General features: G+C 41.3%; 1 protein-coding gene across 5 annotated transcripts in view; it reads right to left on the reverse strand.

Moving 5' to 3' along the window:
- DAP3 (death associated protein 3) overlaps window positions 1-12569 on the reverse strand; it is a 37584-nt gene that overhangs the window by 23664 nt on the left and 1351 nt on the right. For 3 of the 5 annotated variants that reach the window (XM_053604703.1, XM_053604702.1, XM_053604704.1), the window contains exon 2: window positions 558-609. In XM_053604703.1, the coding sequence (XP_053460678.1) occupies window positions 558-599 (42 nt within the window). In that variant the 5' untranslated portion in view covers window positions 600-609. Of the gene's footprint in view, window positions 1-557; window positions 610-12547; window position 12569 lie in introns of those variants that run through there. The other 2 variants (XM_053604700.1, XM_053604701.1) reach the window with 2 other exon arrangements.

A 12569-nucleotide genomic window follows, 5' to 3' on the forward strand; every position in this document is an offset into this window, starting at 1 on the left:
AGCTCTAGGATTATAGGCGTGAGCCACCATGCCTGGCCCTAATTTTTCTTTTAAATTATTCATTAAGAGAAGATATTCATTAATCCAATTAGAGAAATAATAAAACTTAATAGAAATAGCTGCAGTCAACCTCACTTATGTTTTATTTGAAAAATGTTAACTTTCCTTTCACATGGTCAATTCTCAAGCACAATTATTCCACTGAGACCCATTACTTGTCCTATTTAGTAAACTTGTAAAGCACTAGTTAGCTGAAGTTCTCCAGAGCATTTCATTCTAAATACAATAAACAAGAAATCCACCTAGTACATGTGAAACTTAGTAAATGTAGAATATAAATGTCTTAACACAATAACTAAGAAAATGCCAGGGAGGCTATGTTAACCAGTGTGATGAAAATGTGTCAAAAGGTCTATAAAACCAGTGTATGGTGCCCCATGATTGCATTAATGTACACAGCTATGATTTAATAATAAAAAAAAATTAAGTTTCAAAAACAAAAAAGCAATCCACCTACAGGCAGTAGGCAGGAAACATTCAGGAAAGTTTGAACTCACCTTATGGACCCTGGAGATAAGCCTTGTTATTCCTTTCAGCATAGTCCTTGTGCTATTAAAAAAAGAAAAAAGGTAAGCCACAGATGGGAAAAGAGGTTTGCAACACCTAGCACTGACAATGGATTAATGTCTAAAACATGAAGCATGATTACAAATTGGCAAAAAATAAGGAGAAAAAGACACCAACAGGTGTTTCACAGAAAAGAAAACATAAGTAGCTAGGAAACCCATGAAAAGACTTACAACCTGGGCTGGGTGAGGTGGCTCACGCCTGTAATCCTAACATTCTGGGAGGCCACGGTGGGTGGATCATCTGAGCTTACAAGTTGGAGGCCAGCCTGAGCTAGAGCCAGACCTTGCCTCTAAAAATAGCTGGATGTTGTGGCAGGCACCTATAATCCAAGCTATTCGGGAGGCTGAGGCAAGAGAATCATCTGAGCCCCAGGAACCTGAGGTTACTGTGGGCTATGTGCCATGGTACTCTACCAGGGGCAAGAAAGTGAGATTCTGTCTCAAAAATAAAAAGACTTTCTTTCTTTTTTTTTTGTAGAGACAGAGTCTCACTTTATCGCCCTCGGTAGAATGCCATGGCATCACACAGCTCACAGCAACCTCCAACTCCTGGGCTGAAGCGATTCTCTTGCCTCAGCCTCCTGAGTAGCTGGGACTACAGGCGCCCGCCACAACACCCAGCTATTTTTTGGTTGCAGTTCAGCCGGGGCCGGGTTTGAACCCGCCACCCTCGGTATGTGGGGCCGGCGCCTTACCGACTGAGCCACAGGCGCTGCCAAGACTTTCAACTTTATTACAAAGCAGGGAAATACAAATCAAAACCATGACAATGAGATACAATTCATAACTACCATTCTGGGAAAAATAAAAAGGTGAGACAACAGCAATATTAAAGAGGCTGTGAAACATTGGAAAGTTTCATACACTGTGAATGGGAGTGTAAGTACAATTATCTTGGAAAACAAATTTGGCATTATCTTTGCAAAGTTGAATGTATAAGCATATGATTCAGATAGTCTACTCTGATACTCATTCCAAAAAAATACTTGTATACTTGGAAAATATATATCAGAATATTCACAATACAGGGTGTTTCAAAAGTCACCCCTAAAATCAATGAAATAACTTTTCACATAGTGAAAGTGGAAAATTATAGCTAAATGTCCCTTTATTTACAAAATATTCATTAAAAAAAAATTTATAGGCCAGGCGCGGTGGCTCATGCCTGTCATCTTAGTACTCTGGGAGGCCGAGGCAGGTAGATCGCCTAAGCTCAGGAGCTCGAGACCAACCTAAGCAAGTGTGAGACCCCATCCCTACATATAGCGAGGCATTGTAACAGGTGCCTGTGGTCACAACTACTTGGGAGGTTAAAGGAGGAGAATTGCTTGAGCCCAGGAGTTTGAGGTTGCTGTGAGTTATGATGCCACAGCACTCTAAAAAAAAATAAACTTACAAAATATTCTTCACATGTTGCTATCACTTTGTAAAATTTTTTAATGAATATTTCATAAATAAAAGGACATTTAGCTATAATTTCCATTTTCCTTATGTATGGCAACTTTAGGGGCAACTTTTGGGATATCCTGTAGTAGAGTATAAATTATAAAAAAAACTGTTATAACAAAAGCCCAACTGTCCCCTGAGAGAACAGTAGATAAATAGAGATATAGTCACAGTATGGAATACCATAAAGCAATAAAAAGAATAAATTACCACTACCTGCATCAGCATAAACCAATCTCAAAAATTAACTGTGTGAAAACTATTACATCGGGGCGGCGTGGCTCAGGCGGTAGGGCGCCGGCCCCATATACCAAGGGTGGCGGGTTCAAACCCAGCCTCGGCCAAACTGCAACCAAAAAATAGCCAGGCGTTGTGGCGGGCGCCTGTAGTCCCAGCTACTCGGGAGGCTGAGGCAAGAGAATCGCCTAAGCCCAGGAGTTGGAGGTTGCTGTGAGCTGTGTGAGGCCACGGCACTCTACCAAGGGCCATAGGATGAGACTCTGTCTCTACAAAAAAAAAAACAAAAAACAAAACTATTACATCTAACATCATATAATTTATTTTTTTGTTTAGTAAGTCCAGGCCAGGTTCAAAGCCACCAGTCCCAGTGCATGGGGGCGGTGCTCTAACCATTTAGCTATAGGCGCCCATAAAAAAAAAAAAGATGGGGTCTCACACTTGCTCAGGCTGGTCTCGAGCTCCTGAGGTCAGGCAATCTGCCAGCCTCGGCCTTCCAGAATACTAGGATTACAGGCACATCATATAAGTTATACAAAATTCAAAACCTAATTTTCAGGATACACATATATGTTAGTAAAATTTAAACAAGGCAAGAGAAGGATAAGATAACATTTAGAATAATGATCACTCTTTGCCTGTGGTCCCAGCTGCTCGGGAGGCTGAGGCAAGAGAATCGCTTAAGCTCAAGAGTTAGAGGTTGCTGTGAGCCGTGTGATACCACGGCACTCTACCCGAGGGCGGTACAGTGAGACTCTGTCTCTACAAAAAAAAAAAAAAGAAAGAAAGAATAATGATCACTCTTAGGGAGGAAGAAAAGGGAAAAGACAGGGGCAGAGCACACAAAGAAATCAGTAATGATCTATTTCTAACACCAGGTAATGAATACATGAATATTTGTTTTATTATTTTTATACCATGTGTTATATTAATTCTTTTATATGTTAGATACTTAATTTTAAAGCCTGAAGCTTTTAGGAGCTAAAAGAAGTTTAAAATAAATGTAATTCTCAGTATCTAGTAGTGATAAAATAACTAAATGAAATCTCTATGTAATTATTTCATTTTGGCTATCACGCTCACTTTTTTTTTTTTTTGAGACAGCATCTCACTCTGTTGCCCTAAACTCACAGCAACCTAAAACTCCTGGGCTCAGGTGATCTTCCTGCCTCAATGTCCTGAGTTGCTAGGATTACAGGCACTGGCCACAATGCATGGCTAGTTTTTTCTATTTTTAGTAGAAACCAGAGGATAGGGGTGAGGTGGGGATGAAGGAGTGTCTCACTTCATGCTCAAGCTGGTCTCAAGTGATTCTCCTATCTCCACCTCCTAGAATGTTAGAATTACAGGGTGAGCCACCATGCCTGGCACATACTCACCTTTCTTGTAAGCAGTATTTTAAAAGCAACAAAGTTAATGACAACAGAATTGTATCCATTTAAGTCAACAGTTAATAATCACCTACTACATGCCAGGCCCTGAGAATACAATTGTGAACAAACTTAAAGTCCCTGGCCTAATAGAACTTACACAGTACAGTGAAGAGAACCACATAAACTCCTTTGAAATTCATCTCCTTTTTAGTTTTCAAATTAACTTTTTAATAAAGATACCAATACAGTCCTTAATCCAGTCATTCAAAAAATATATGATGTGCATCCATATGCCCACACTATACAGAGTATACAGTGGTAAAGAAGATTGAACGGTCTCTACCATTTTACCTATGGGCTTCCAGGGCTCCTTTGCTCTTGCAATGTAACTCCTATAGTATCTGACCTGTCAATACTGCTCCCCAGATCCTCCCAATGTGCCCTGGCATAACCACTACTATGGAAGAGCTGTGGGCTCTAGAGGGGGGCTGGGACTTGGATGGGAAAGATGAGTGACATGGTCTATAGGACACTTCTTCCAATAGGTCTGTCTCTGGATATTGGGGTTATTATTCTATGTTACAGACACTATGAGAAGGGCTGGGCAGGAAAATATAATCCGTTTTTCATTTTAGAACACTACGATCTTATACCCAAATTACAACAAATGACCAGCCTCCAGGTTGGGCTTGAACTCCAGAGCTCAAGGGAGCTCAGCCTCCTAGAGTGCCACTACTTCTGGCTATGCTACAGTTTGTTTAGCCACTCATCTACTGAAGGACATCTGGGTTATTTCTAGTTTTTGGCTATTATAAATAAAGCTCCTATGAACATCTGTATACATTTTTGTGTCAACATAATCACAGATTCTTAAGTCGACCTTGTCTAAAAACTGCATTAATTCATAAGTAAATTAGTGCTACATTGATTTTAGTATTAATCACAGAGTATTTTTCAGAAATAGGCTTTATAACAAACTATTCATAGATTATTTTCTTACAACAATCTTGTGAAGTATAGATATTATTATCCCCAGGTAAAAGTAAGTATGGCTAGATTAAGTAAGTAGGTATAGTCATGTGCCACATAATAACACTTTGGCCAGCAACAGTGGGCCCTAACGATACCGAATTTTTACTCTACCTTTTCCATGTAGATAGGGCCAGGCACAGTGGCTTACACCTGTAATCCTAGCACTCTGGGAGGCTAAGGCTCGTGGATTGCCTGAGCTCAGGGGTTTGAGACCAGCCTGAGCAAGAGAGACCTCATCTCTAAAAAACAGCCGGGTTGCTGTGGTGGATGCCTGTAGTTCCAGCTACTTGGGAGGCTGAGGCAAGAGGATCACTTGTGCCCAAGAGTTTGAGGTTGCTGTGAGCTATGATGCCACAGCACTCTACCAAGGGTAACAAAATGAGACTCTGTCTCAAAAGACAAAAAATACATACATGTTTAGATATACAAATATCATTGTGCTACCATTGCCTATAATATTAGCACAAATATCATTGTGCTACCATTGCCTATAGTAACAAGCTATATGGGCGATATACTATGGTGGAGGTGTGTAGTAGGCTATACCATTTACATTTCTGTTAAGTACATTCTACCATGTTTGCACAAGGAAAAAAGTGCCTAAGAACACATTCCTCAAAACGAATCGCTATCCGGTGACGTGCGACTGTACTATTAGCTTCCACTTATAGATCAGGAAAGAGAGAGGCAATTACAGCAAAATAAAGGCATGGACCCTAGAATCTAACTGCTGGGATTTAAAATCTATCTCCCTCCACTTAATAGTTGTGTGACCTTGAGCAAATTACTTAAACTTTGTGTGTCTGTTTCTTCATTGGTAAAATGGAGACAATGTTAGCATCAAAATTGTTACAGGAATTAAACAAGTTATAAAAACTTATCACTACTAAGTCTCTACCCAAGTTTACATAGTTATTAGGTAGAAGAGCTGGGCTTTGAATTCAGGCAGTCTGGAGTACATATTTCTATTTTGCTAAAATGTAATTACCTAAAGCATGAGTTCAAAATCTTAGCATATGCATCCCAAATCCAAAAATCCTGAATCTGAAAGCTCCGAAATCCAAAACTTTTGAATGCAGATGTAACACTCAAAGTTAATATTCATTGGAGCATTTCAGATTTTCAAACTTAGGATGTTCAACTGATAAGTACAATACAAATATTCCAAATGTGAAAAGAAATCCAAAATCCAAAGCACTTTTAGTGCTAAGCATTTGGATAAAGAATACTCAATCTGTACCCAAACAAAAATCTCAAAGTTCGTCCCTTATTAAACAATTATTTACAAATGATTGTGATTATACTGCATTTACCCACACGTGCCAAATGTAAAGTCAGCCCTGACCATATTCCAGTAAATTTTATCTTTAAAAAATTCTTTTAACATTTGAAACCTTATTTTATAAGTTTACATCAAACTAGGAAACTAAGATAGACTCAGTTATACCAGTGAGGGAGAAGAAAACTCATGGATGTCAAACTACGGGTGTTGCCAAACTGGGTATTAACGTGAAATTTCATCTCTAAAAGCATTGTTGTAGTGTTTCAAACAGGATACTACAGTATTATATCATAGCTCACTGCAGGCTCCTCTTGCCTCAGCCTCCCAAGTAGCTGGGATTACAGGCACCTGCCACAACATTCAACTAAGATTTCTATTTTTAGTAGCAATGGAGTCTTGTTCTCAGGCTGGTCTCAACCCCTGAGCTCAAGCAGTCCTCCCATCTTGTCCTTTCAAGTGTTAGGATTATAGGTATGAGCCACCACACCCTGCCTGTTTTTATTTTTTGTAGAGAAGGGGTCTTGCTATGTTGATGAGGCTGGCCAATCCTTGGCCTCAAGCAATTGTCCCACCTTTGCCTCCTAAAGTGGTGAGATTACAGGCACTGGGCCCAGCCAGCTATTGTCTTTCTTTATAAAATTTTATAGATGTATGTATTTATCTATTTATTTTTCACTGTTGGGGATTCATTGAGGGTACAAAGATCCAGGTTACACTAATTGCATTTGTCAGACAAAGTCCCCTCTTATAAACGTGTTCCTTCCCCAAGAGGTTGCGAAACACCATGATCTCCCCATTCCCCTCCCTCCTTGCTATTTATTGCCTTTCTTATAAGAAATTCTGGCCCGGCACAGAGGCTCACACCTATAATCCTAGCACTCCGGAAGGCTGAGGCGGGTGGACTGCTAGAGCTCACAGGTTTAAGACCAGCCTGAGCCAGAGTGAGACCTCCACTCTAAAAAAAAATAGCAGGGCTTGTAGTGGTGCCTATGGACCCAGCTACTTGGGAGGATGAGGCAAGAGAATTACTTGAGCCCAAAAGTTTGAGGTTGGTGTAAGCCCACAGCACTCTACCAAGGGTGACAAAGAGAGACTGTCTCAAAAAAATAAAAAAAAAGGGAGTGGGGTGGGGGCTCACACCTATAATCCTAGAGCTCTAGGAGGCTAAGGTGGGTGGATGGTCTGTGCTCATGAGTTTGAGACCAGTCTGAACCCATCTCTAAAAATAGCCAGGTATTGTGGTGGGTGTCTGTAGTCCCAGCTACTTGGAAGGCTGAGGCAAGAGAATAGCTTGAGCCCCAAGAGTTTGAAGTTGCTGTGAGCTATGACGCCATAGCACTCTACCAAGGGCAACAAAGTGAGGCTATGCCTCGAAAAAAAAAAAAGCAAGAAAAAAATTCCAAGGTGAGATGCCACAGGAGTACCTCTATATTCTAGGCTGTGACCTCCTTGGCCTGGCACTCCTCCGTGAAGAACTCAATTATTGCTGAATCCTTTTATATTCTTCTTCTTCTTTTTTTTTTTTTTTTGGAAACTGTCTTTCTTGCCTAGGCATGAGGGTAGTGGTGTGATCATAGTTCACTATAACCTCAAACTTTTAGGCTCAAGCAATCCTGCCTCAACCTCCCAAGTAGCTGGGATTACAGCATATCTGACTAATTTTTCTATTTTTTGTAGAGATGAGAGTCTCACTATGTTGCCCAGGCTGGTCTGAAACTCTCGACCTCAAGCAATCTTCCCGTCTTGTCCTTTGAAAGTGCTAAGATTATAGATATAAGCCACCATACCTGGCCCCTTTCACTTTGGAGTCTCACTTTGTCACCCGTGTAGAGTGCTGTAGTGTCATAGCTCACAGCAACCTCAAACTCTTGGGCTCAAGTGAGCCTCTTGCCTCAGCCTCCCAAGTAGCTGGGACTACAGGCATCCACCACAAAACGGGGCTATTTTTAGAGATGGGGTCTTGCTCTAGCTCAGTCTGGTCTCAAACTCCTAAGCTCAAGCAATTCACCAGCCTCAGCCTCCCAGAGTACTAGGATTACAAAAATGAGCCACCTTGGGCGGCGCCTGTGGCTCAGTGAGTAGGGCACCGGCCCCATATGCCGAGGGTGGCAGGTTCAAACCCAGCCCCGGCCAAACTGCAACAAAAAAATAGCCGGGCGTTGTGGCGGGCGCCTGTAGTCCCAGCTGCTCGGGAGGCTGAGGCAAGAGAATCGCGTAAGCCCAAGAGTTAGAGGTTGCTGTGAGCCGCGTGACGCCACAGCACGCTACCCGAGGGCGGTACAGTGAGACTGTCTCTACAAAAAAAAAAAAAAAATGAGCCACCTGGCTGAGCTTTTCACATTCTATTTGAGACTCCCCAAGAAAGACTGACTGGTATGTGGGAGGAAAAGTTTATATCAAAGAGCTCCCCTCCCCTTTTGAGACAGAGTCTCACTATATCCCCCAGGCTAGAGTGCCACAGTTTCAGACTACCTCATAGCAATCTCAATCTCTTGGGCATTAGTGATCCTCCTGTCTCAGCCTGCTGGAACTACAGGCACTTACCATGATGCCTAACTAGTCTTTCTATTTTTAGTAAAGAGGAGGTCTTGCTCTTGTTCAGTCTGGTCTTGAACTCTTCCTCGGTTCAAGCAATCCACCCACCTCAGCCTCCTGGAGTACTGGAATTACAGATACTAGCTTTCCCTGTTGATAATGCATTTAGGCAACATCCCAGCAAAGAAGCAACATGTGTGTAATTACTTCTATTCTGTGGGAAAATTATGAGGGCAGCTCAGGTAAACTGGCACAGTACAGCAATGTAAGAGTCCAGCTGCCTATTTACCACTTAAGAATGGATGCCAGGAGAAACAGAGCAGTAAAGAAATACTGGACATCTTAGACAGCTTTGTGGAGTGTCAATCACTTTGCTTGAAGGCAAAATTGAGTCAAAACCACACCCTTATTTAAATTAAACCATAAAACTACAATCCAAGGCAGACTACTTTGGAGGTTAGCCGTAATTTGGCTCCTCTTAGGTTATTAGTTTCCTATTGATGCTATAACAAATTATCACAAACATGGTGTAAAACAACAAAAATCTATCATCTTATAGTTCTGTAGTTCAGAAATCAGAAATAGAAGTGTCAGTGGGGTTGCATTTCTGTTGGGAGACTCTTGGATAGAGACTCTTTTCTTGCCTTTCCCATCTTCTAGAGCAGTGATTTTCAACTGGTGTGCTCTGAAAATTTTTAAAGATCATTAAATTATTTTCAAAAGAAGTTCAAAGCACAGTAAGTATATATTTTTTTTTGAAACAAAGTCTCACTTTGTCATCCTTGATAGAGTGCCGTGGTAACATAGCTCATAGCAACCTCAAACTCCTAGGCTCAAGCAATTCTCTTGCCTTAGCCTCCCAAGTAGCTAGGACTACAGGCACCCACCACAACACCCAGCTATTTTTTGTTATAGTTGTTATTGCTGTTTGGCAGGCCCTGGGCCGGTTTCAACCCCCCACCCCACCCCCCGCAGGTAGGTGTGTGTGTGTGTGTGTGTATGTGTGTGTGTGTGTGTTTGTACTCTAGCCGCTGAGCCAGAGGCGCCAAGCCAGTATATTCTTTTTTTTTTTTTTAAATCAACATAATTTAAGTGTGCTGTGGAAGTTTAACTTACAGGTTCAAGTATGCTGTGAAATAAAAAAGTTGAAAAACAGTTACTTGGCTCCCATTCATCTTTAAAATTTGCAATGGCTGGTTGGAGTTTTTCTCACATTGCATTACTCTTGACGCTTGACTCTTCTGTGACCCTCTTCCATCTGTAAGTATGCTTGTTATTACCAAAAGCCTTGCTGAATAATATAGGACAACTTCCCTATATCAAGTCAGGTGATTAGCAACCTTAATTCCATCTGCATCCTTATTTCTCTCCTCATGAAACATAACATATTCACAGGTCCAAGGGATTAGGACATGGATATCTCTGGGGAAACCAATATTCTGTTTATCATACCTGTGTTGGTCAAATAATTCAGGTTTCATTTATTCAGTGAGGTTATTTTATTGAACACTTAACATTTTAGTTTCGGCTGTAGAGCATACACAAAAGAACAGAATTTGCCTATACTTACATGACAATTCATTAATCAGTGTAGTTACTAATAGCAACCTGTTGAACACAGAGGCCATAAGTAACTTCCTTTACATACTGGTGTAGAGAAATTCCTGTAAAAGTATTTTCTCTCTAAAGCACAGACAACCACGCTACTGATGAGAAATTTCACTATGAAGGCAATGTGGTATACTGAAAAAAGTTAGGTTTTTTTTTTTTTTGTAGAGACAGAGTCTCACTGTACCGCCCTTCGTAGAGTACCGTGGCGTCACACGGCTCACAGCAACCTCTAACTCTCGGGCTTACGCGATTCTCTTGCCTCAGCCTCCCGAGTAGCTGGGACTACAGGCACCCGCCACAACGCCCGGCTATTTTTTTTTTTTTTGTTGTTGTTGCAGTTTGGCCGGGGCCGGGTTTGAACCCGCCACCCTCGGCATATGGGGCCGGCGCCCTACTCACTGAGCCACAGGCGCCGCCCAAAATTTAGGTTTTTAAGACACAGGCAAACTAGAATATAAAGATCAAGTCACAGGACTTCTGTGGTTCTCTTCTGTAAATGAGGATATGATTATCCATCTCAAAGTATTGTTTACTATACAGATTAAGCAGGAATTCGTGTTCTCCTGGCACAATATTCCACAAATATTAACTTAATTCTATTTCTTTTCTGTAAGACTCCAACATTCAATATTTCCGTGACTTGCTTTGCATTAGACTATGAAAGCATGTGAATGAAATGTAAGGACATAGTCCCTGCCCTTAAATAAAAACAAGTTGCTGTTAGCATAACACCCTGGCATATATGAAGCAATTAGAAAAAGATGAGTGTAAACCTAAGTGGGCTCCATGAAAATGTTGGGATTTGGTTAGGAAAAGTAAATATATGGGGTAATTAAGGCTGATTTCCTCTTTGCTGTTTAAAAAACAAAATGAGCAATTAAACCTTACCTATATATTCTAAGCAGGAAATTTAGAACCATCTACTTGAATTTTAGAGCTTGAATGAGCTTTTTAGATCTACAGGGTGTCCCAAAAGTCACCCCTATAGTCACCATACATAAGAAAATGGGGGGCGACGCCTGTGGCTCAAAGAGTAGGGCGCCAGCCCCATATGCCTGAAGTGGCGGGTTCAAACCCAGCCCCAGCCAAAAACTGCAAAGGAAAAATAAAATGTTAAAAAAAAAAAAAAAAAGAAAATGGGAAATTATAGCCAAATGTCACTTTATTTACAAAATATTCAATAAGAAATCTTACAAAGAGGTGGTCAACACATAGAGAATATTTTGTACAATTAATGTTTTGTAAATAAAGTGACATTTAGGTAGATTTCCCATTTCCCCAAGTATAGCGATTTTAGGGGTGATTTTTGGGACACCCTGTATAACAGTACAGTGATTTTCAAATTATTTTCTGGATCCCAGGGAGTCCACAAATGTGACAGAAAAGAAAACCCAGGTAGATCCTTCCCTCTGTTTACTCTGCTTTACCCTTTGGGTTAAAGTAAAAACTACTCAATTAGGCTCGGCGGCTGTAGCACAGTGGTTATGGCGCCAGCCACATACAACGAGGCTAGTGGGTTCAAATCCGGCCCGGGCCTGCTAAACAACGGTAACTGCAACAACAGCAACAAAAAGGCCGGGCGTTGTGGCGGGCGCCTGTAGTCCCAGCTACTTGGGAGGCTGAGGGAAGAGAATCGCTAAAGCCCAAGACTTGAGGTTGCTGTGAACTGCGACGCCATAGCACTCTACAGAGGGCGACACAGTGCGACTGTCTCGAAAAAAAAACAACTACTCAATAAGATAAAGTTTGGAATCTGTGGATTTTAATAGTCCGTAGTTCTTCTGAATTGAATCATCAAATGTCCGTTAAGAGCTTTGAGGAAACAAGTTATTTAGTAGTCACAGGAACCTGACAGACCTAGATTAGCATTGTTTTATTAACGATATGGAAGGCTAGAATACAAACTACCAATTACACCCACAAACCTTATAAACTACTATAAACGATAACATAATAATATTCTACACTTTCCCTATGCCTAGGAGCTAATTCTACCTTACATATCTTATTATTTCATATATCAACCCTGGAGACATATTTGAAGTTGACTAATTTTAATGTAGTTTTTGAAAAGGAACTAAGAAAAATAACCTGCTGAACGACATACAAAACAAGAGAGGCCGAATCCAGAACTGAATTAGATATACGCGGTTTCTTCATCCTCTGACATTAGCTGTCTGAAGAGGTTAAAGATGCATCCATCATCCTGAGGTGTGCGTAAAGGGCAAAAAAATACTACTGTGTACAGTGGGATGAAATTCGAGAAATCTGAGCCTGGCTACCAACAAGGAGCAGAGCACACGCCGGTCCTTCCGCGGGTCCCAGGCTTCGGACTGAGCGCCCAGAGGAAGCCCCTCAGGAGAGGCGCCGGTGGAGCTTCCTCTGGGCTCGCACCTACCCACCTCATGGAGGCTCGGAATACGG

The sequence above is a fragment of the Nycticebus coucang genome, chromosome 10 (genome assembly GCF_027406575.1).
Source record: "Nycticebus coucang isolate mNycCou1 chromosome 10, mNycCou1.pri, whole genome shotgun sequence".
Taxonomy (NCBI): Eukaryota; Metazoa; Chordata; class Mammalia; order Primates; family Lorisidae; genus Nycticebus; species Nycticebus coucang.